Source organism: Sinohyriopsis cumingii, chromosome 11 (genome assembly GCF_028554795.1).
Source record: "Sinohyriopsis cumingii isolate HCF-2022 chromosome 11, ASM2855479v2, whole genome shotgun sequence".
Taxonomy (NCBI): Eukaryota; Metazoa; Mollusca; class Bivalvia; order Unionida; family Unionidae; genus Sinohyriopsis; species Sinohyriopsis cumingii.
This window is the reverse complement of record NC_142971.1, coordinates 31,702,866-31,726,935: the sequence shown is the minus strand read 5'-3', so window position 1 is coordinate 31,726,935 and position 24,070 is coordinate 31,702,866. Positions and strand designations below refer to the sequence as shown.

The 24,070-nt window shown below is 34.9% G+C and overlaps 1 protein-coding gene across 3 annotated transcripts in view; it reads left to right on the top strand.

The window, feature by feature from the left end:
- Positions 1 to 24,070, top strand: part of LOC149787857 (NEDD8-activating enzyme E1 catalytic subunit-like) — a 52,900-nt gene that overhangs the window by 2,617 nt on the left and 26,213 nt on the right. For all 3 annotated transcript variants that reach the window (XM_089974084.1, XM_089974085.1, XM_089974083.1), the window contains exons 2-10: positions 1,851 to 1,951; positions 7,931 to 8,011; positions 8,552 to 8,634; positions 8,831 to 8,911; positions 12,927 to 12,970; positions 14,985 to 15,049; positions 20,654 to 20,809; positions 21,869 to 21,971; positions 22,806 to 22,919. In XM_089974084.1, coding sequence (XP_089830210.1) covers positions 1,856 to 1,951; positions 7,931 to 8,011; positions 8,552 to 8,634; positions 8,831 to 8,911; positions 12,927 to 12,970; positions 14,985 to 15,049; positions 20,654 to 20,809; positions 21,869 to 21,971; positions 22,806 to 22,919 — 823 coding nt within the window. In that variant the 5' untranslated portion in view covers positions 1,851 to 1,855. The remainder of the gene's footprint in view (positions 1 to 1,850; positions 1,952 to 7,930; positions 8,012 to 8,551; positions 8,635 to 8,830; positions 8,912 to 12,926; positions 12,971 to 14,984; positions 15,050 to 20,653; positions 20,810 to 21,868; positions 21,972 to 22,805; positions 22,920 to 24,070) is intronic.

The window sequence follows — 24,070 nt, the reverse complement described above, 5'->3', positions numbered from 1 at the left end:
GAATGTCTTTGTATGAATCTACAATAATTCCCCCAATAATGTGTTAGTCCAGAAGTCAATGTGCACTTAGTAATTCCAATGAATAATTTAAATAAATCATTTCTGTATCAGAGCACAACTGAAAATAATTCCAGAGACTGATCTCACAATAGGAATTAATACTTATTCAGAAAGCCTCTATTTATACATCCTTCACTTGACCTAAGACACAGTAGAATATTCTGGAATTCCATATATGTGAGTAATGTCTAATGGCAAAATTCCATTAAATTGTTTCTAGAATATTCTGAGTTCAAAAAGCTGTCAACATCTTATTTACAACATACGATCATAGACAGAAGTTAGCTATGTAAACATGTTACTTACAAAAGAACATTAGCCTGAAATACAATTTAAAATGATGGATAACACTATAGATATACAGCACAGTATACATGTATTTGTAAAGGTATGCAATACTTGTAGCTCACCATCAGTCCTATTAATGGAGGGTGTCACAAGTTTTCACAATTTTTAAATCTATTTAAAATCAACAAATGAAAAACATGTAAATTGAACAGTTTTGTTCTCTTTACATTTTCTTATCCGTCACCTTTCTAGTTGTTGGCCACCCCGATTACAAACTTGACCATATTTTACACTGAGTTTATATTATTACAGGTTACATTGTTGTTAATTCGATACTATTCATCCTGTGTCTAAACTGTCAGACTACTGTAAGCTTTTCATGTGGGATTTTTGTATAGCCATTACCCAACAAGCCAATATATTATGCAGTAACAGTTTGATCTGAGTGTTTAAACTTGTCATTTTCATTTAGCAGAAGTTAGACAACAGAAGCAGTTGTTTCATGCTCTTCAACAGACCAGTGAGGAAGTCATATATTAGATTGTAGGCTTTAAGTGTGTCAACCTAATGATGAAAGATACTGCTACCAGATGTTGGTGTGTTTCCAAAAGATGAACATCTGCAAGTCATGTTTCATTGAAGATTCACCATGAGGGGCTGGTAGCATGGGCTGTGAATAGTTACAGTTATAGAACTTTAAGTAACAGAAAAGAGTGAAAGCAAATTTTTTTCTCTCCAAATTTAACAAATAATTTATTTCAAAAGAATAGCTTGGACTGTGAATACTAAGTGAGCAACCAACACATGAGGATTAGTGTGGCATCTTACTGATAGCAGTCACCCAGTACTCAACTTCAGAATTATAGAGATATAATTCAGGCACCCATCCATGGTTGCCTAGAAAGTTTGTTGCTTCAAAATTTGTAAAATTCCAATTTTAATTTTTAACAGGATCATTTTTGGTTGTGAAGTGGGCTTTCACAATGTGAAAAATGGTTGTCCAACATTTATATTTTGTGTTCCTTGTCTCCCAGGCAATATATATTTTCACCCCTAAGGTGTTCATTAAATGCAGGTAATTGCTTTTGGAGATTTTACTGTTAGTGCCCTCAGTACGAAAAATGGATACAAAACCAGGTACTCACTATCCCTTAATACATTTAGGGTCTACAGTTCAAGGTCTAGTTTCCAGTATATCAAAACATTTAGCATACTATGATTTTTTGCAATGTCCTTTTCTAGGGTATTAATGAATTGATGAAATGAAGCATAGAGAAAGAAAACAAAAAAAATATATATAAAAACATTAATAATGCGCATTACATATGCTTTCTCCAAATACAAATAGTAGACCTGTCTCTTAACTTTTTTGACCACTAAAGTTAAAGTGAGCCATATGGATAAAAACTGCTTATTCATCTCTTCAGATAAAATTAATAAATATTTACAGTTGGTTAATGTCTGGGATAACATGATTTAACTATCGATATCTTGTTTTTCAGGCAACATGGAGGATGATTGGTCAGGGCGGTGGAACCACGTTAAGAAATTTTTGGAGAGGAGTGGGCCTTTTGCTCATCCAGACTTTGAACCAAGCCCTGAGGTTTATTTGCTACTTACCTGATGCTTAACATTTGTAACTAGAATTCTGCAGTATATCCCTTCACTATACCCCACATAGACACAGGGTTAGTGCACCCACATGTATGTAGTAAGAGATGACTAATGAAGGTTATCTGTTTCCTGTAGGATTGTCCAGTGATGATAATATTCTAATTGACATTATAAAATAGTGTTGTTTATATTGAACAATCGTGAAATTTTACTTAAGAATTTTATCTTCTTTTGCCTGTATCTTTCTTTGAATATCCTATTTGTGGAATGTTTTGCAAATTCTATCCCTTTTTGTATTTGTCTTGTGTTGCATATTTACTTTTGGTTAGAGCAGTTTGTCTTCTTGGGATTTCAGCAAGTTTTTTGTCGCTCCCATTTTGGTTAACTAACTTTTGCTTGAACTGTATAGCTAGGACTGTGTTGATGTGCCATTAAACCCTATGCATACATTCATATTATGTGGTATACCTGTTCAAAGTTGACTTGCATGGCACTGTATCTTCCATGGGTGAAACAATTTTTTAATTTATTGATGCATTGATACTTTGTGATATCATTACACAGATCAATACAAGAGGTGGAGAATTAATACAAAATCATACTTACCCATACAAGTTACTTTAATATTCAGCAGTCATGAATAATTGTTTGTTGTTTAGCTTTTTATTCTTTAAACTGAGACTTCATCTTAGATGTTGCAGGCACAGGCACTCATTTTTGTCATTTATAAAGAAAAACCTTTAGACAACACCTTGCCCTCTACAGATGCAAGATGATGTGGTTTTTAATGCCTCCTCCTAACTTGCCGATTCCATGCTAATTATCTTTTCCCAGCAGCACGTTCAGCATAAAGGAGACATTCCAAACGTGTTCCCCATACCTAATGAAGTACTTTGCTCACCGTTTAATAAACACTTATACACAAAGTTGTATCTTGTCTTGTTGGCAGTACTACCCTTTGTGTCACACAGTGAAATATGTTACATTGAATTCTGATTTGTGGTTATTGGCTGTTTCAGTCCATGGTAAACAATCAGAGCTTAATGTATCTTATTCCCTCTGAGGAATTGTTGGCAAATCAACAGAGAAACTTCATGCAAAAGTGGCTATTAAAACGATCTGTAAAGTACTTAAATCGTACATGGGGTGTGAATTTGGAATGTCTCATTTTATGTTGAGTTATTTATTGAGTGACATGCTGATGAAATAAATTAGCCCTAAATCAGTGAGAAGGCAGATTTCAAAACTGCATGAGTTTGTCATCTTGTATTTAAAAAAAAAATTTAAGAAGCATATGGGTGTTGTTATCAGTAGTTCTTTTGTTCACTAACAAAAACAAGTGCCTGTGGCCACATCAGTTCATGTACATTGTGATATATTTTGTTGGTATTATCCTCACACCCATACTCAGACTTGTTTTATGTGAGATTTTACTTGCATGAGGAAAACCGCTCCGGTGGTCTAGTGGTTTGAGAGTCTGCCTCGAATGCGGGAGGTCATGGGTTCAATCCTCGGCTGAGTCATACCAAAGACTTACAAAACTAGTACTAACAGCTGCCTCGTTTGGTATTCAGCATTGTGAGGTTAGTGTTAGGACTGGTTGGCCTGGTGCTGGGATAATGTGACTGGGTGTGACATCATGCTAAATGTCTGCGGCATGATGCTTCAGTGCTAGACATCACTGTAACTGCCACACTGCAGACATCATCTGATAAAAATCCAAATTACATACACACACCTGCCTGAGGAAATTGAACTATTTCTTCTGTTTTAAAGATAATACCATAATATCTTCCAAGTTTGAGTGAAGACGTGAAATCAGTAATAAGGTGTTTTCAAAGCATTCATACATTTCAAAACAAAGGGCATGATGGCCAATATGAGTTATGCATCTAATCAAAAGTGGGTAAAAGGTTGAATTAAAATCACTGATAATAACAGGTAGTCTGTTTGAATGCAGTTTTGTTATCTTGTCATGGATGAGAATGAAGAATAAATAGATGTTAAGTCTATGTCTGTCTGTAATGTGCATAATAAAAAGACAACCAATATGTCAACACACACTAACAGACCTTCTAAAATTGAAAAGACCATGAAGATGTATATCGATAATATATCATATCTTAGGCTATGTATTATGAATCACAGCACAGGTGTATTGTTTCACTCCTAGTCTTCTGTGTTACCATACATTTGTTTGCCGTAAGTTCATTATTATCAGAGTAAAGTAGATCAGTTGGGAAAAGACAAATTGACTAAGTAAACAAGGTGAAAGTAAATAAATTGATACAGTAGACTGGTAGACAAGTTCAGATTAGACAAAATATGTATGTTTATGAATTGCATGTGCACACATTTATGGGAAGTATCAAATAATTCTGCATCATTTTAAAAGGTAAGGATAATGGTCATATGCCATGTAGTAAGCCATTTTAAAATGTATGCACAGTAAAGTAGAGCATATGTCATGTAGTAAGCCATTTTAAAATGTATGCACAGTAAAGTAGAGCATATGCCACGTAGTAAGCCATTTTAAAATGTATGCACAGTAAAGTAGAGCATATGCCATGTAGTAAGCCATTTTAAAATGTATGCACAGTAAAGTAGAGCATATGCCATGTAGTAAGCCATTTTAAAATGTATGCACAGTAAAGTAGAGCATATGTCATGTAGTAAGCCATTTTAAAATGTATGCACAGTAAAGTAGAGCATATGTCATGTAGTAAGCCATTTTAAAATGTATGCACAGTTGAATAAGCATTACTTAGATATGGGAAATAAGTTCATTTTGAACAAGTTTAATGCATGCCTCGTGCTTTTTAGTTTTTGCATTGTTTAATTAGAGGGAAAGCTTTCTTATGTTTGCAATGTTTTGTTTTTTTTTTACTTTTGGAAACACGCTTTTGGAGTATGATATGTGCAGTGTTTTGGTACAAAGTAGTATAAGATCAGAGATTATATGTTGTTGTTGTAGGGTTTGATGCCATTTTTCAGCACAAGATAGACTATCCATGGTGGCCAGTACAAATGGTGGAGGAAGAACCTGGGAAAACCCCGGGAAGAACCACCAACCCACGAGAAGCTAATGGCAAGCTTTCTCACATACCCACATTGGCCAAACCCGAGACTCAAACTCACACGGACAGATGTAAGATGGCAGTGATCCATGACAGTGAGTGCTTTAGACCACTTGGCCACTCGGGGCCCCCAGAGATTATATAATGAGATGCAGATAATAATAGAATTTTTAAAAATAATAATAGTTAGATAATAATAATTGATGATTTGAACATCGTCAAGCACAATGCTTTTAGGTTTGAATATATTTCAAAGATTCATCTTTGTTCCCAGTACAGAAAGTTCCTCATTTTGGAATTTATTTTTTTGCTTTCCACTGCTGCTGATGGTGATGTCATAGTTAAGATCATATATCTTTTGTTTTAAGATTTTGCAAGCCAAATAAAATTGAGCAAGTCTAGTTTACTTGCCCAACCCATAATGACAAATGAAACTTTATGATGGCAGAGTGAATTTTGCAATCAATCACGTGATCAAAAAAAGTGCAGTTCTTAACTTTGACAAAAAATGTTTTGTCAAATAATATTTCTGGTTTCATTCTCAAAAATCCATACTTTTAAGGGATATTTGTTTTGCAACTAATTTTTGATCAAGCTCAAAGAAGCCTTGCATTCTCTTAATTACTAATAAATGCTTACTATAGTTCATTCATAAATGATATCAGTGTCTGTTTGACGTTGAATTTTTACATCATCATCTCAAAATGTAACTAAAAGTACTGAATTCCTTTAAGGCATAATTGATTTAAACGTAATTCATGTAGACATATATGCTGAAAAAGACTGGTCTGTTTACATGTAATTCACCATGTTTGTCCCAAGTTCTGGAAGAGTCTACATTTGATACTGCAAAGAAATCAAAGGGAAGCAGCTACAAAATGGCTGAATAGGAAGGCTAATCACTCCTTAATAAACAAATTGACTCATCCACAGGTTATTAAAGCATCGAAAAAATTGATGCTAAGAGATACTCTGTTATAGCATGTATTTAATTAGATGTGTTATGTTATATGTCAATTTGACCAGTGTTGAAATACCTTGTGAATGAAACGTATTATATGTAGTTACTTTTGCTAACCTGAAATTCACGGAATTGCAGACATGAATATCATTTGTGATGCTGTGCAGAACAAACTATAGATGATGAGCAATGTGGTCTCAGTTTGCAATTATTTCCATCTGATTTACCTTTGATCTGTACTTCCAGTTTTTGATGCGTGGATAACATATTTGATCCCCATCTGTCGCATGTGAATTCCACCCTATGCATCAGTTCGACTCAGAAATTTTGACTAAAGTGTCAGATAATATAATTGAACCATATGATAACCTCTGACCATCTTGCTGCTTGAATAACCAAGCATAAGCACTGCCTGACCCACTAATCAGTATTGTTCTCATGCGCTGGACAAGCTGCATCATATTTTTTGTTAAATGCAGTATTTGTCAACTCTAATCTTTAGTTTTGAGAAGAAGAACAGATGTTTTGGGTACCACTAATTGAGATATATGTAATTGGTATATAACACCTCTTTGTAAAGATGGTGATTTGGCTGTTATGACTAGAAATTAAAACTGATGCTTGGAAAGTCAAAGAGAAATGATGCTGGAAGCAAGACATTTTTTTCATGATGCTATAATAGCTGCAGACAACTTGTAATATTTTATTTCAGTTGATTTTCTGTATAATGTGTCACGCTTCAGGTGTTTAAGTGAATTTTTTTATGTTGGATTATTTCTGACATTACTGTTACACAGTGTACGTTTTTATAATATTGATTATGCGACATCATGTTGTAGCAATTTGATTTTCAGATTTAAGTATTACTTATAGATGCAGTGGTTGAGAGGAATATTTGGACCTATCTCTGTCAGCATGACACTGACTTACACAAAATAAACATGAAGGCAAGAAGTAAAATAAAAAAACATATTTTGAAAGCAGTTTATAAATATTGCATTTCTTTATAATATATGTTGTTTAGATTTCTGTTTGTTCATCATGATTTTTTATGTTACATTTATGTTGTTTGCTTATTAACCAGGACTCTTTCTATGTTTGTTAAATGTAAATGAGTTTTTAAAGTGTATTTTCTTTTTCCATGTTGTTCTTATGATTCTCAGAATCCAAAACAATGTGTGTTTCCTATTGCACTGTCTTTCAAGTTCGGTGGGTAGGTTTATAGATATATTAATTAGTATATAATGTACTAAGTACTTTAAGTACTTGGTAAAACCAGTTAGACGTACAAATCAGTTTCAGTCTTCTTTTTGTTCTTTTTTAAAATGCAAGGGAAAAAAATGCTATGGTCAGCAATAAAAAAAAACAGGGATGGTCAGCCAACCAGAAATGTATATTTTTTTAGGTGGGGGCCTGGTTTTAGATTCTCTTTTACTCTTAAAGTTTTGACTATTGGAAATTTCAGTTGGAGAGTCAATAACCCATCAGATTCAAATCTAACGCAAACCCTGTGGTATTAGAAGTGTTACTAAATTAAGTTATGGAAACCATTTCACATAATAAGATTGTTTTTTTCTGGGCAAGTTAATATTTGTAGTATTCAATATTGAAGGATTTATTCAGATCTTTGAGCCCCTGTTGAGGTACATCACAGTTACTGACCTGACTGGGCATGTGGATTTATTCAGAGCTTTCAACCCCTGTTGAGGTATATCACAGTACTGTGCTTGGACAAAACATGACCTTCCCCAGAACCCTTTTTTGTCAGCTTTATTTTGTATGAACAATTTGATCACATAGAATACTGTAGTTATGAACATTTTCCCCATCCCTGGATCCTTTAATTTTAGTATTCTTTCTTATTTTGGAGCATTATCATTTCTGCAATAATATTTTTGAAGAAATTAAAAAAAAATTATTTCTATTTCAGAGCTTGTCATTCATGCGAGATGTCTGTAGAATCTTAGTCATAGGAGCAGGTGGTTTAGGGTGTGACCTCCTGAAAGACCTGGTTAGTTGTTTCATCATATTTCGCTGCAAATGTATAGTGTGTATTCAGCTGTGAACAGCGTAGATACTGGTAATTGTTTGTATATATGTTCTTTGAAGCAAATAGTTTAAACCCAAATCTGCAGCCACTAGTGTCCTGTGGCAAACCTGGGTATATGCAGTTTGCAGTTAAGTGCGCATTACATGAAAATTATTTGCCCAGCTAAGATTTTTTCATAATACAGCACTGATATTATGACATACAATAGATATTACTAATTGTTCCTCTGTGCCCTTTGTTTATTATCCAATTAGTCATTCTTAAAATTTTAATATAATTTTATATTTTTTTCAGAGTGTTGCATTAAATGAATAAAATGAAAATAAAATGTGCAATTTTGCTGTCACATTTTGAAGAGTATCTCTGACATTTTCTATAGCTGTGCAGTTAAGAAATCAAATAGGTAAAATTAATAATTAAAAATGATTTCTTAAAACTAATATATTGGAACAGTCTGACATATATGAATAGAATATAAGGAATGCTTATATTTCATTTCAGGCACTCCTGGGTTTCAGGAACCTTGATGTAATTGATTTGGACACGATTGATTTATCTAATCTAAACAGACAGTTCTTATTTAGGTAAGTTTAAAAGTTATTGTACAGATAATATTTTGTAATTACTTTAAAAAAAATTAAATTGTGCTCAGGTTTTACTGTCAAAATTTAACAAAATGTTTTTCAAAGAATTCACACAATCATACTGATTTATCATCATCACAGATTTATCTTAAAATAAAAATAAAATTGCACCTTTAGGTTTGTTGTTTCATTGCAGAGTTAAGGATGTTGGAAGGCCAAAGGCAGAAGTTGCAGCAGAATTCATAAATACAAGAATCCCTGGCTGCAATGTTATACCATATCCTTTCAAAATATTTTGTTATATATAGCATGTATTGATACATTTCTTAGCCACCAAAGTTATGTGAACATTTATTTGTACTTCCTTTACAAAACCTGATTAAGTTTTATGAGGAAACAATGTTATTTTGACATAATTATAAGTCTCTGTAGTCTTTTTGTCAATTGCTTTTGACATCTTTTATATAAATATTATTTTCAAGCGACAAAACAGTTGCACCTAAACCACAGTTTGTCAGTGAAGTTCATGTTGTCAGAATAACTGCAGCACATTATCATGTGACTATGCATAGGCCTTTTTAATTTTGTGACTTTGTACATGTCTTTTTAATTATTCCTATTGTCAGGTGTATAAATTTGTACATGTCTTTTTAATTATTCCTATTGTCAGGTGTATAAATTTGTACATGTCTTTTTAATTATTCCTATTGTCAGGTGTATAACACCAAGGAATTTTTTCTACTTCAGATGCTTTACCTAACCTTATTACGTTAGGTTTACAGACATTACTCCCAAACTTGTTTTTAGCAACAGAAATGCTTAAGTTGTTTGCTTAGCTAGGTTAAAGTAAGACAAGTGATGTACTCTTTGGCTGAGAGCTTGGCTTCTGCATATAATACCTGTAGTTTATTTTGGAGACCTCATAAAGTAGATTTATACTTTTAAATTTCACTATTTGAATGATTCAAAAGAGTTTTCTCACACAAGCAAGTAACTGTTAAAAGAACTTTTAAATTTCTTTATTTTGGTATATAATTGATGTTGTAGTATAGGTTACAGAGTATACAGCTTGGCCTTACTTCACATATCAAGATATCTCTTCTTTGTCATTTTTACTTACTGGACTTCAGAGGTAAATTGTACAAAAATTGAGGCATAACTTTTTTATACATTTTATATAATTGGTAATTCATTCATTGCACTTTCAAAAGCTGGTATGGTCTAGTTTGGAAAAAATAATTTTCCCTATTTTAATAACTGCTAAAGATAGTGTATTTTAGACTAATTCAGGCTGATTTTTAAGCACATGGGAGTAGTCGTTTTGGTTAGCTTTTTGTTTAGATCATGTACAGTTTCCACAAGTACAATATCCAAAGAAATTTCATCCACAGTACATGAAAGTAATGTAGAGGTATGCCAACATTCTCTCCATTGTAAATGTTGCAAATGCAAACAACTTTACCTAACACTGTCACTCTCTCGGATGTTCATAATATCTGTAGAGCACCCCTTTGGATGACAGATGAGCAATTTTGTTGCTTAAAACATGCTTGGGAGGACTGGATTTGCATGGTAGTGGATTACTCTTTAATATATCTTGAATGGATAAGTATTACTGAAGAAACAACTGAATTTATTTTATTGATTCATAATACATCTGTTAGAGGGGCACATAGATTCAGTATATATTCATGTTATAAGATATTTTATGATTTAGATAATGGATCAACAGTGCGACTTAAAGGGACTGACCATCTTATAGAGTTGAAACATGGTTTACTTGAGAAGGTTCAAATGAGTTTCAGCATTTAATTAAATGTTTTTTGAAACTAAAGTTTGTGCATGCTTGTCTTTATAAATTATTTTTTGTTGTAACTGTTGTGCTTTTTCTGTCTAAAATGATTTAAAAACAGACTTCTTATAACAACTGTCAATTATTTATATATTATGCCAGTTGCAGTGTTTTATCTACAAATAGCTTCATGTAAGTCAGTCGACTTGTCAAGGCAAAAAAGTGAGTCAAAATCCAAACATATGATTTTCATTTGAGCTAATGATCAGTCTTCAGTAGTTTTTAAAAAATAATCATATTGTTTAAATACACAACAAAAATATTATATAATGTAACTAAAGCCAATAAGGCATGTTTTGTATAAAAAAAATTATACAAGAAAGCAGCTCCACCATGTATAGCCTATCATGTGATGAAAAATAACGTTAAACCCTACAACAACAACAACATACAAGGTAGTAGTGAGTAGAATGTATTAATCTGACTACCAGGCAGAAAAGAGCTTATCCCACACATCATGCCAATGTTTTCAATGAGGAAGTCTTCTGAATGTAACTCTTACTCAGTAAACTGTTCACAGTTTAACAAATCTTTTCATGTTTTTAAGTTCATAGATTCTTCTCTCTTATATTTCTTCTATTTCTTCAAAGCTTTCTCAAAATTGAAGGTATTTCTGTCTTCAACATCAATCTTGATAAGCATTAGATTTATGTTTCTCAATCCAAATCCTATTCCTAAAGGTGGTTCAAATCCTGTTCTGGACAGAGAATCGACTTGACTTGTTTTTGAAAATGTAGCCAGCTGTATGCTTTCAACCACTGCTGCACATAATTACGTTTTATCTTACGAATAATCATTACCTCATCATTGGATGATGATGACTCCACTGGTTCAATGACATTAATGTTGTCATCGGTCGGTTGTAAACGAGGTCAGAAAGATAATTTAATTTCTTTCGGATCTATTTAAAAATAATTGTGTGCCTTTGATGCCACTTTCAGTTGAATGCTGACAGTATCTTGGAACAATGCATTGCATACAATTGAGCGAATGGAAATTGTTGTTTCATTACGTGACAAGGGTACGCATAAAATAATAGCTTCTCATGAGATTTGCTTTAAAACCACATGTTTATTTTCCAGCTCTTCTTAGGTGTGGTAATATATGGTTCTAACTTTCTGTTGCTACAAATGATCTGACAGTTACAGGTCACATGAGGTCAGCTCCAGGCTCTACACTCAGTTATAACCCCGTGTCTTATGATAACATTAATGTAAGAAACTGGTGTGCGTGTATTTTATCAGTTTGAGAGAGTTGTAACCAGCCATTAAAGTAGTTAGATCAGACTTTTGTTTTATGTTAATCAACAAAACATTAACATTGAGGTGCATCAGTTTACTTACTGGTGATGATTTTTGTACATCAAATTGGAAAAGTCTGCGTGTTTTTATGCATGGTGCATGGGTAGATAAAACACTGCTGTTGATTGCTGATGATAATGATATATAATATAGTGCTTAAGAAATCGTGCTTCTGAGAGAGATTTTTCATAAAATACTCCAATAAAACTATGATATTCTTAAAATGGCAACTATTGATAGCATGCCATTGTTTTCTTTTTTCAAATAAAGGGCATTTACATAACCATTCTCTCTCATAATGAAAACTGTCACTGATTTTAATTATTGTGTCTTAGAGTTAGAAATACAGCTATCAACCACAACTGTCAGAAAACTTACAGTGCATTAAAAGATTTTTCAGAGAACAATTATGGGTGTATAGAAATTTAGGGTTTCTGAAAAGTTTATGGCAAAGATGCCAAGGCACTGCTTTAGTTACATACTGTCTTCGGAAGACAAAGATTTAGAAGCCCTTTATTGCATTTTACCATTTGACATTTCAGCAATTGGAATGCTGTTAAAAAATGATTTTAGCTTTAAAGGTTATGTCGAAATTTGAAATGCTGTTATCCACACTCTTCAAGAGACATTTTTCAAGGTATGTTGAGTTATTTATAAGACTGAATGAATGACTAGTGGGTGCAGTTGACTCATGTTTAACTATGACAGTATAACAAAGTTCAGATAGAGGGTACCATTTATATTTGTTTAGAAGTTGAGCACTACTGCTGTACTAACCCAGGTCTGCCATCATATAATGCACCAGCAGATTAGGGTCTATGCAGTATGTTAGGATTAATCAGTAGGGTAAACACCATGGATATTGATCTGTTGGTACAGTATGCACCAGCAGATCAGGGTCTATGCAGTATGCTAGGATTAATCAGCAAATACCATGGATCTTGATCTGTTGGTACAGTATGCAACAGCAGTTCAGGGTTTAGGTTGTTTGTAGTTGAACTTGACTTATAAGCATGTATATATGATATGTAGATTAATGTCATTGTGCTGTATCGGGTACAGATTCAATATTCCAGTCTTGAAAAGTACCAATCATTCCATAAGTTGCAGTGACCATCAGATATCCTTGACCTTTGTACTCATTATGCCAAAATTCAAGATTATGATGAATCCTTCTACAGACGTAAGTTGATCCTTCATACACATCACTAATAGATTATACTTAATCTTTTGCTAATTAATATCTGCCTTTCCATCTAAAAGTGAAAGGCGGACTTTAAATATTATTTTTGTGGATATTCCAACGTCATCTAAAAAAGGGTGACACAGAAGACTTTGGGGAGCTTACTATATGAGGTCATGGGCTATACAATTTTGCTTGCCCAGTTGACTATTTGATGTCATGGTGCTATACACTTTTGCTTGCCCAGTTTACTATAAAAGGTCATGGGGCTATACAATTTAGCTTGCCCAGTCATCATAAATAAATACAGCTCTCCCTCACTGGAGCACACCAGTTGGGTTATTAACTGGCAATAACAATATGTACAAACCAAAACATCTATACAGTATAACACAAAGCTTATAAATGAATATGCACGTGTTGCTTGCATGCAAGTGGTGGGGTGATGTTTTTATTTGAATCCATATATCTGCATTTAATGTGTCCTTAGGTCATGAGTGATAATTAAAAAGAAATGGGGCACCTGATTTTAATAAATACCTCAGTCTGTGCATATTCATAATCTTGTTTTGGCGCAAGTCAGCCTGAGTGGTTGATATTCATTCAGAAAGCATCACTCACTATGCCATCACTTTCGTTCCATCTAAAGTATTGATCATGCTATAGAATACACATGCAAGAACCACATGTATTCTTATATTGTATTATATCTGCTTTGGATTTCAATAATCTTTGAAAATTCTGCACATGTATATAGGTACCCAAGAACATTTACCACAGATACATTGACCTGAGTTGACTTGACTAGCCCTCTTGAGTTTCCCTTCAGTGACACATGCACACTATGTTACTATTAATAGAAAACTACTTGAGACATGACTGCTCTTGAGGTCGTGGGTTCGAACCCCAGCCGAGTCATACCAGAGACTTAGAAAAATGGTACTAACAGCTGCTTCGCTTGGCGCTCAGCATTAAGAGGTTAGTGTTAGGACTGGTTGGCCTGGTGTCAGGATAATGTGACTAGGTGGGACATCATGCTACATGTCTGCGGCATGATGCACCAGACATCACTATAAACTGCCACACTGCTGACATCATGGACCCAGGTCTCCTAGCACATGATGCAGTACAAATCTGGGTCTGTATAGTTTGCAGTTTGACCTGCCTTGTAAGTAAGAATATATTGTAAATGTATCAAGATATTTCACTTCTACTATTTCTGTGTTGTGTAAGTTTAAAGAAAAAGAAATGGTATGAAATTTGTATCTTAGTTTAAAATACTGCAATTACACTAAACTTGATCTAAAGTTGCTTTTAAGATTCACAGAGCATTAAACAAAATGTTTATGTACATATAGTGATGATGTAATTATATTTTAGTTCCATGTGAACCTAGGACAATGATGTTTAGAATGCATGTTTACATGCAAATGTTTAGAATACATGTTTACATGCATATATTTAGATTACATGTTTATATATATATATATATATATATATATATATATATACACATACATACATGTACATACATATGTTTAGACTACATATTTATATGCATACATTTTTATATATATGTTTACATACCTATGTTTAGACAACATGTTTATGTGCTTAATAAAAGTAAATGTTTATGTGCATATATTTAGATGTTTATGTTCATATATTTAGAATACATTTTTATGTGTATATGTCTAGAATACACACTTGTGTGAATCTGTTAAGAATATAATATTTATCTGCATGTATTTCGAATACATTTTTATGTGCATAAGTTTAGAATAAACTTAATGTGCATATGGTGATAACATGTTTAAACATTTTGTCTTCAAATAATTTTTGTTAACTTTTTTGAACTTTCTGGAAAAAAAATTCTCTGCAAAAAGTAGTCTGTTGATATCCATATTTTGATTGTTATAAAAGTATAATGCACATACTACCACCATATTGATTTTTATGAATGCATTTGATTGTGTTACAGCACCAGTAATGTTATACTTTTGTTTCTTTACAGAATTTCACATCATAGTTTGTGGGTTGGACTCGATAGTAGCAAGGAGATGGATCAATGGAATGCTTGTAGGTTCATCATTGTTTTGTTTTTTTACATATTTTTACATTTTTCCCATAATGGCAGACAGGATATGTTGTTGCAATCAACTACTTTTTGTTTTTAAAAATTGCCACATAGGGTACGCTTAAAACCTCTCTAGGGGTTGGCATTTATGATTACAGTACAGTTTTTGTTATTGTGGGGTTTAATGCCATTTTTCAGCACACAATAAGCTATGCATGGTGGCTAGTATTAATGGTGGAGAAAGAACCCAAGAAAACACAAGGAAGAACCACTGACCCAGAAGAAGCTACTGGCAAGCTTTCTCACGTACCCACTTTGGCCGAATCCTAGACTCACACCCACACAGACGGAGGTGAGAGGACAGTGATCCATAACAGAGAGTGCTTTAGACCACTTGGCCACTTGGGGCCCTGATTACAGTACAGTTTCTGTTCTTAGATATCAGTTTTTCTTCCTAGCAGCCAACAGAAAATGACGCCATGCTCATGTTGCCCTTTTCTGACATACTGTTGGGAGAAAGACTTCAACATTATCAAGGAACTGGATATTCTCCGCCCCAGTGACCTTTGGATCTTGCAAATCATATCAGACGTTTTCAGGTTATGTTCCTCAACCCTTCTCTGCTGTTAAGGGTTTCTTTGCTACTGACATTCCCAGATATCAATACAAGCAGATATCCTGGAGCAGGAGGCAAACAGTCTACTAACAAAAAAGGGCATTAGAGATCATTCACTGCATAAACTTAAAAGAGATTGTACTGTAATTTGTCCTTGTTCCGAATGCTAATGACAGGCTGCAACCAGTCATAGGTCTATATTCTCTTAATAAACACATCTAGCCACCCTATTTCAGAATGGTGATCCTGAAATTGGTTCTCATTGCCAATCAGGGAAGAACTTTTGCAGTCAGCCTAGACCTCCAAGATGTTTACAGTAATCATATTTACCATTTACAGGTCTTTGCCGGAAATTCCTGAGGTTTTATTTCAGGGACACTGTATACCAGTTCAGGGCTCTCTCCTTGAGACTTCATCCCATTCCTTGTGTCAGCAACAAATCATGAAATTGTTTTGTATCACTTTCAAACCACCTTTACATCCAAGACTACAAAAGCACAAGATGAAATATCTTTGGTAACAAGAAATCGTTTGTTTGTCTCTTGCTTCATCTCAGATTTGTTGTCAACAAAGGCAGCTCTAATCTGATTCCATCCCAGCACTTTATTTGTCTGGGCAAAGAGTTCAAAACCTCTTTGAATTAAGTTTGTCTAGCATGTGAGTGTGTGCATGTGATTTAGATTTTTAACTTAGCTTGAACATTTTAGTCATATCACTACGATGTCTGCAGTGTGGCAGCTTTTAGTGATGTCTGACACTGTGGCATCATGCCACAGACATGTAGCATCGTTTCCCACCCAGTTACATTATCCAGACACCAGGCTGACCAGTTCTAACACTAACCTCTTAATGCTAAATGCCATGTGTGGCAGCTGCTAGTTCCATTTTTATAAACCTTTGGTATGTCTCGGCTAGGATTGTAACCAGTTTGTCTCCCACAAGAATGTGTTTCAGAAATCATCTCTTTGGTCTAGTCAATCCACCTGCAGAGTCATGTTTCAGACCAAAACTTTCTTCACTTTTTTGGTCTTCTCAATGCAGTTTCTGATTTCTCATCTCTTGGTTAGGAGATGAAACATCTGCAGACTATCCTTCCATCTCAGTGGTAGCTTAAATTTTATTCACTAGACCAAATTATGTGAGGTCTCATCTCAGCAAATGGGAAGACCTCATTTGGCTTACAACCAGTATTCCTCTGCAGTATCAACTGCCAGTGATCATAATCAGCACAGGTGACTGGCAGGAGTGCCTATCTGCTTCCCACTTTTTGACTAGGGTTAGGTCCCTTCTAGAACATCCATTGTACGTCAGCCTTCTGGAGATGAAAACCATGAAAACAAATACCTTTCAGTTGTTGCAAGAGATTTTATCTGGAAAGGGCATTCTGATTATTTCAAACAATATGACTATCGTCATTTATCTCAGAAGGTAAAAGGGAATTCAAGTCACCTGATCTCTTGCCTTCTTGTTTGTAATTTTCTAGTCAGTGTCTTTATCAACAAATCCACATTTAACACATTAACCCCTAGCGACGAGTTAACATGGCAGGAGGTAGTAGCCTACTGCCGAGTTCTGTGGCATCATGGTCATGCATGATACGCTAAAGTGGGTGGTATTGTAGAAAGGTAGACAGATGTAGTTTTACAATGATACCAAATAATCTGGAATATCTAGTTGCACAACAAAATACAGAGGGAAAAACCTCATTTTTTTTACCTGATTTTTTTCTACCCAAAATTGGCCCATGATCAGGATCCAATTTTGTGTCTGGATTTTAGACTTTTTGGTCTCAGATCTAAGGTAAACTGGTATGAACTGCAAACAGACAGATGAACCTTTGCAAAAAGTAGGATAAAATGGGCATTTGGGATAAAGAGTGGTCTCAATACAAAAATAATGGCTCCGTTTAGCAGTTTTAAAAAAAAGGAAAAAAGAACTCAAACATTTACCTTTCTGCTCATGCATGAGCCAAACAGCCAATGAAAAATGATGTTTCTAACACAACTAGGCAGTATGTTATTGAAAGATCACCTGGGATTTGGTGTTTTTGAGTCTGTTCAGAAATAGCTTTCAGGATGTGTTTCCTACTCGAATTTCAGGCGAAACCAACAAAAACCTCCAGGGGTTAATATGTTAAGTATGCCACATCCCAGGCAGGCTTAATGCTCTGTCTCTGGCAGACTTGCTGTCCAGACAGAATCAATTGATTCACACAGAATGGTCCATTGACCCCTCAGTATTCACTTGAATCTGTACTGTCAGTATTCCGTGTCTTGTGGACCTCCTCGCAAGAAGGTGGGATGTAATACTTCCAGTATATCTCACCAATCCCAGACCCAAAAGCCTATTAAATCCATTCTCTTTCTCTGAACTGGAATGGTCTTGATGCATACTGCTTGAACCTGCATCTGTGTCTAATATCAAGAACCTGCATACATACCGAATATCAAGAACCTGGATCCATACCTAATATCAAGAACCTGCACCTGTGCCAAATATCAAGAACCTGCATCCATACAGATTATCAAGAACCTGCATCCATATCTAATGTCAAGAACCTGCATCCATGCCTAATATCAAGAACCTGCATCCATACCTAATGTCAAGAACCTGCATCCATGCCTAATATCAAGAACCTGCACCTGTGCCAAATATCAAGAACCTGCATCCATACCAAATATCAAGAACCTGTATCCATGCCTAATATAAAGAACCTGTGTCCATACCAAATATCAAGAATCTGTAACCATGTCTAATATCAAGAACCTGCACCCATGCCGAATATATAGAACCTCCATCCATACCTAATATCAAGAACCTCCATCCATTCCTAATATCAAGAACCTGCACCTGTGCCAAATATCAAGAACCTGCATCCATACCAAATATCAAGAACCTGCATCCATGCCTAATATAAAGAACCTGTGTCCATACCAAATATCAAGAACCTGCATCCATACCTAATATCAAGAATTTGCATCCATGCCTAATATCAAGAACTTTCATCCATACCGAATATCAAGAATCTGTAACCATGTCTAATATCAAGAACCTGCACCCATGCCGAATATATAGAACCTCCATCCATACCTAATATCAAGAACCTCCATCCATTCCTAATATCAAGAACCTGCATCCATATCTAATATCAAGAACCATACCTAATATAAAGAACCAACATCCATACCTAATATCAAGAACCTGCGTCCATAGTGAATATCAAGAACCTACATTAATACCTAATATCAGGTATGCTCTCAGAAGTCAACATTTCTCCAAACAAGTTGTAGGCAGAATTGCTCAGACAACCAGAGAATGATCTCTCCCTTAATTGCCTTTTTTTACCCTTCATCCTATGGCTTTTTGAAAGAAGTCAATTTTGATCACCATCAAGGACAACCATTCCATGATCTTATACACATTTGCCATTCTGGAAGGGATTGTGTAGGCCAGAACAAGACCTGACTGGCCTTTTATGCCAGTTTGAATTGTCTTGATGGAAGGCTTTGGTCCTTTGTCCAGAATTAAATTGATTGAATTCTGACTTGGTTGAACAAGGATTCCTTTGAACCTCTGTTTAGAGTTTGCTGACTCACTTTTCATACAAGACCTGCTTCCAATTTACTCTAGCTACAGCATACAGAAGTAATCATGGTGTATTGGTTGACCCAGACTATCGGCAGTTCTTTGACATTGCTTCCATTTCTGTCATGACAACTTCAGCTTTCATTGCTAAGAACAGGCTTCTGCCTTGAAACTTTTGTTGTTTTGGATGCCTCTTCCCAAGGGCAAGGACCCCAGCTGGCTGATGGTGTAAGGTGCTTGCCATTACAGATCGATCACAACTCACCTCTGTCCTTGTGGGTTTAAGTCTCAGCTCAATCAATATGGTTATGTGAGAAAGATTGCCAATAGCTTTTCTTGGGTCAGTGTTTCATTCTGTAGTTTACATGGTTTCTTCCTCCACCAAATTTACTGGCTTCCAGCTATAACCTATCATGTGCTGAAAAAGGGCATTAAACCCCACAAGAACATCTTCAGGACACTGATAGGTCTTTGAAGTGGTACCTGAAGCATACTGAGCCAGACACAAGAGGAAGGTCTATTTGTTCTTACCAAGAAAATAACACTGGCTTTACCATCCTGGAACCATTGGGTTATCCAGTCAGTTAACTGACTCAAGACCAGATTAACTTCATATGCATATTTGATTTGTGTAGTCAATGCAGTTGCCATCATTGCAGCGTTTGAGTGCTGTCTGGCTGATATCATGCAAGCCCTGGGATGGAGATCATACACAGCATCTTTTTATCTTAAAGAGAAATTCAATCTGTTGGAGCCTATAACAACAACAAATCACACTGACCTCCCAGGTCATCCTTCAGCTTTTTAGCAATATTCTACATCTGCTGGATTTTGTGAGAGTGAAAATACTCTCTTGAGACTGCCTCCATTCACTGACCTGTGCTAATCCTTGCCTGCATCTCACAGTTGCTTCATAGGCATTAGGTGGAGGGGGATTTTCACCCATAATTTTTAGTTATGAAGTAGATTGTGACAGTGACCAAGATGGAGAGATAAGGATATGTCCTTAATGAGTTACATCCTTTCACAAAGGATTTTTAAAATTTATTTTGACTATTACTGGAAATGATTACTTTAGCAAGTGTAAACAAAGTCACTGAAATGTAAAATATAGGTTACATTAACCTTGCTGGTGTGCTGGAGGTATTGTATTCAGTAATATGTCTTCTTACAAATTTTCATTACCTGTAGCATTGATCTTTATGAGGTTGTGAACAGTAAGTTCAACATCATGTCAGTGCTTTGACTTACATATACACATTTGCTGAAATACACGTCAACCTAAAATAATCATACCTTTGTGCAACAATGACTGTGGGCTTAATAAACATGCCATCATTTTCCAAACATACAATTGTTGAGCTGTTTTGGTTTAAAGTACATATATAATTTTGTGATGTTGCAGATAGGCATGTTGAAATATGAAGATGAGGAGCTGGACCAGAGTTCAGTTATTCCCATGGTGGATGGGGGCACTGAGGGTTTTAAAGGCAATGCACGAGTTATCCTTCCTGGAATTACAGCTTGCATAGAGTGTACACTAGATCTGTATCCACCCCAAGTAAGTCCCCAGTGTTTAATGATCTTATATAGAGAGCATATCTGCCTTTATCAGGCATTTAATTTTTCCAGATATTCATGGCTTGGGAATCAAAGAGGAAATGTTTGTGTTCATTGCAAATATGAGGAGAAATTGGGGGTGTAGTAATGGCATTAAAGATCATGTTGTAAACAAATTATGAGATCATGTTGTTAACAAATGTTCATCTGCAATTTTTTGTCCAGTGCCAGGTAGCTTTTTATTATAACAGTATTGGCATCCTTGTATAAAGGCCTTTGAAACAAATGCTTATCAGCCATCAGATATATCGGCCATTTCTAAAAATAGATAGCTTTAAATAAGGACTACTCATAATAATTTGAATTTGACAGACACAGTCATGACATGAAGGTATTTTGAATATGTACCAGTCATGTCAGTATCTGCCGCTAAATATTCCTACTGTTTCTGAAATAGAAATCAGTTAAGAACTTCTCAAAAATTGCTCATCAGAATGTGACCAAGAACTTAATAAACCTCCTTCTAAGTTTGCACAAATGGTACTTTAACACTTTTAAGTATCGAAATATTTGGATGACCATTTCTCAAAAATCAGGTGACGGAAGTAAGCATTATGCCATAAAGAGTTTGATTCACAATCTAATACACCTGCTATTTCTGAAAATTAGAAAATCTTGTTATACTAGCCTAAATTTCTTGAGCAAACTGCCCTTGCATTTGGCATTTCAAGTAGATATTATAAAGATGTGCAATCTTCTTATTTTAAGTTGTTTATTTTGTGGTAGGGGCGTGTTTTTTTGTTGAATACAGCAAAATGAGTTTCTTTGGTAATAAAGCAGAAAATAATTGCATATTTTATACATATTATTGTGAATAAATTTGTTCTGTGTAGCCGTCTTACTATTTAGAAACACACTGACTTACCTTTTTCTTTTACCAGTTATATATAGACTTAGTTTTCTCTGTAGTGTGACTCATTCTGCCTTCAAAAATATACTTTGACTTTTTCCTGATTTTCCAGATTATGAATAGATTATAAATATAATGTCATCTTTTCAGATAAACTTCCCTCTCTGCACCATAGCTCACACTCCTAGATTACCAGAGCATTGCATAGAGTATGTAAGGGTCCTGTTATGGCCAAAGGAAGAACCATTTGGAGGTACTATGCACTTGATATTTATCGTTGTCTTTGTAAAAAAATAATATAAATATTCAGATTCCTTATATTGTAAAAAAATTATGTAAATATTTTAAGTGATTGCTGCATATTAAAGTGAAGTTGCTTTATGGTGCATCAGCACAACTATGTTATTTAGTGCCAGGGCAATTGGAGTAAAGTACTTTCCCAAGGACACACCACAATAGCTGACCCAGGCTGGTCCAGTGGTAGGATTTGTATCCACACTCATTCGATAGTGAATCCTGCAAACTAACCACTGAGCCACCATGGCTCCTTGAGGCTAAGTAATAAATATAGCAATACAGCTTGACATATAATTTTGTATTTTTATGTTTGTATTAAGAGATATTTCAAGCAGTAACATATCAGGCATGGTGAGTTGTTGAATGATACTTGTGTTGATTTAATATCTTTTATCACACTTCATTATGGTAAAAATAATTTGATGTTAAAACTATGTGAATATTAGATTGGGGGTTAACATACTGAATTCAGCTCACTACATACCTGGCATAATCAATCAAGTCCAGTTTTGCACTTTACTAGTTTAGCTTAGTCTATTCAAGGCTTGAAAAGAAATTCCTATAGTGGCAGCAAGGCACAAGCTGAAAATTTGGCTGGGCATGCTAAATTGAAAGGTTACCTGTCCAGAATATAGTACGAGGCATGAATGAGGAGTTTATTATCTATGCAGTGTCATGTACATTTTAATTTTGATGAAGAAAATATATGGCAGCTCCAGTACCAAAATATTAAATGCGATGAAATGTAAATATTTGGCATTATAATGTGGCTAGTGAATTGTGTTTTCAGATGGTATTGCCATTGATGGAGATGACCCTCACCACCTGAAGTGGATTTTTGAGAAATCTTGTGAGAGAGCTAATCAGTACCACATCACAGGAGTGTCATACAGATTAACACAAGGTGTGTCTTACAAATTCAGTAGGGATCTTAATTAACATAGCTGTTCGACAGGGCGTATGAAATTCATAAATAGAATTTCATGATTCCTGCACAACTTGGCAAGTAAACATTGCTTCTTTCATAAATTTCACTTGAAATGAACACACACAAAATTATACCATTACTTGAGAAAATATACTGATATTTCATTTAAGAAACTACCTTTTTGGGGATAACTTTGAAATGGTTCAGATTGCATAAAATAAGTTCAGACCATCCTAAAGAAAATTTCCTTCATGTCAGTATTATCAAACAGTCAGTATATTCATTTTCTCAGGAGATTTTGAAGTTAAATACTCAGAAGTAACCTTCATTTTCCAAATGCTTGGTCATAGATTAACACACTCCCTCAGTTCTTTCACACTATGTGTGTACAACTTCATAAGATCATCTGCCTGTATATACTTCTATTATATGTCACCCCATAGACATAACATTTGAAGTAACCAGAAAATATTTTCCTGTAAGCATTGCCATGAAGCAGTTATGTTGCCAATAAGAACACATGACATGATACTGTGTCATACAGCTTTTTATATTGTCTAGCCATTGACCTGGCACAGTATATTAATGCATATTGTAAATGTAATTACATGAATGATATTTAGTTTTTTTATTGTTGTTATTGTAGGGTTTAACGCCATTTTTCAGCACACAATAGTCTATACATGGCAGCCAGTATTAATGGTGGAGGAAGAAGCTGGGAAATCCCTGGAAAGAACCACCGACCCTTGAGAAGCTACTCGCAAGCTTTCTCACATACCCACATTGGCTGAATCCAAGACTCGAACCCACGCAGACAGAGGTGAGATGGCAGTCATCCGTAACTGAGAGCGCTTTAGACCACTCGGCCACGCCGGGCCCCTCATGACATTTAGTAAAGAGCATGATTATTTTAATATCTTTTGTTAATTTTTTCCGAATAGTAATATGAAGAGACCTGGTAACTGATGCCATTGATAAAATAGAGTATATAATTAAACAGACTATTATATGTGTACTGCTGGGTTTCTTGGGTGGACTTCTTGTTTTGGTGTAACTGACTCACAAACATAATCACCTATACAGACAATTCATCCACCAAGATATCAGTCAGTACACATACAGTAACC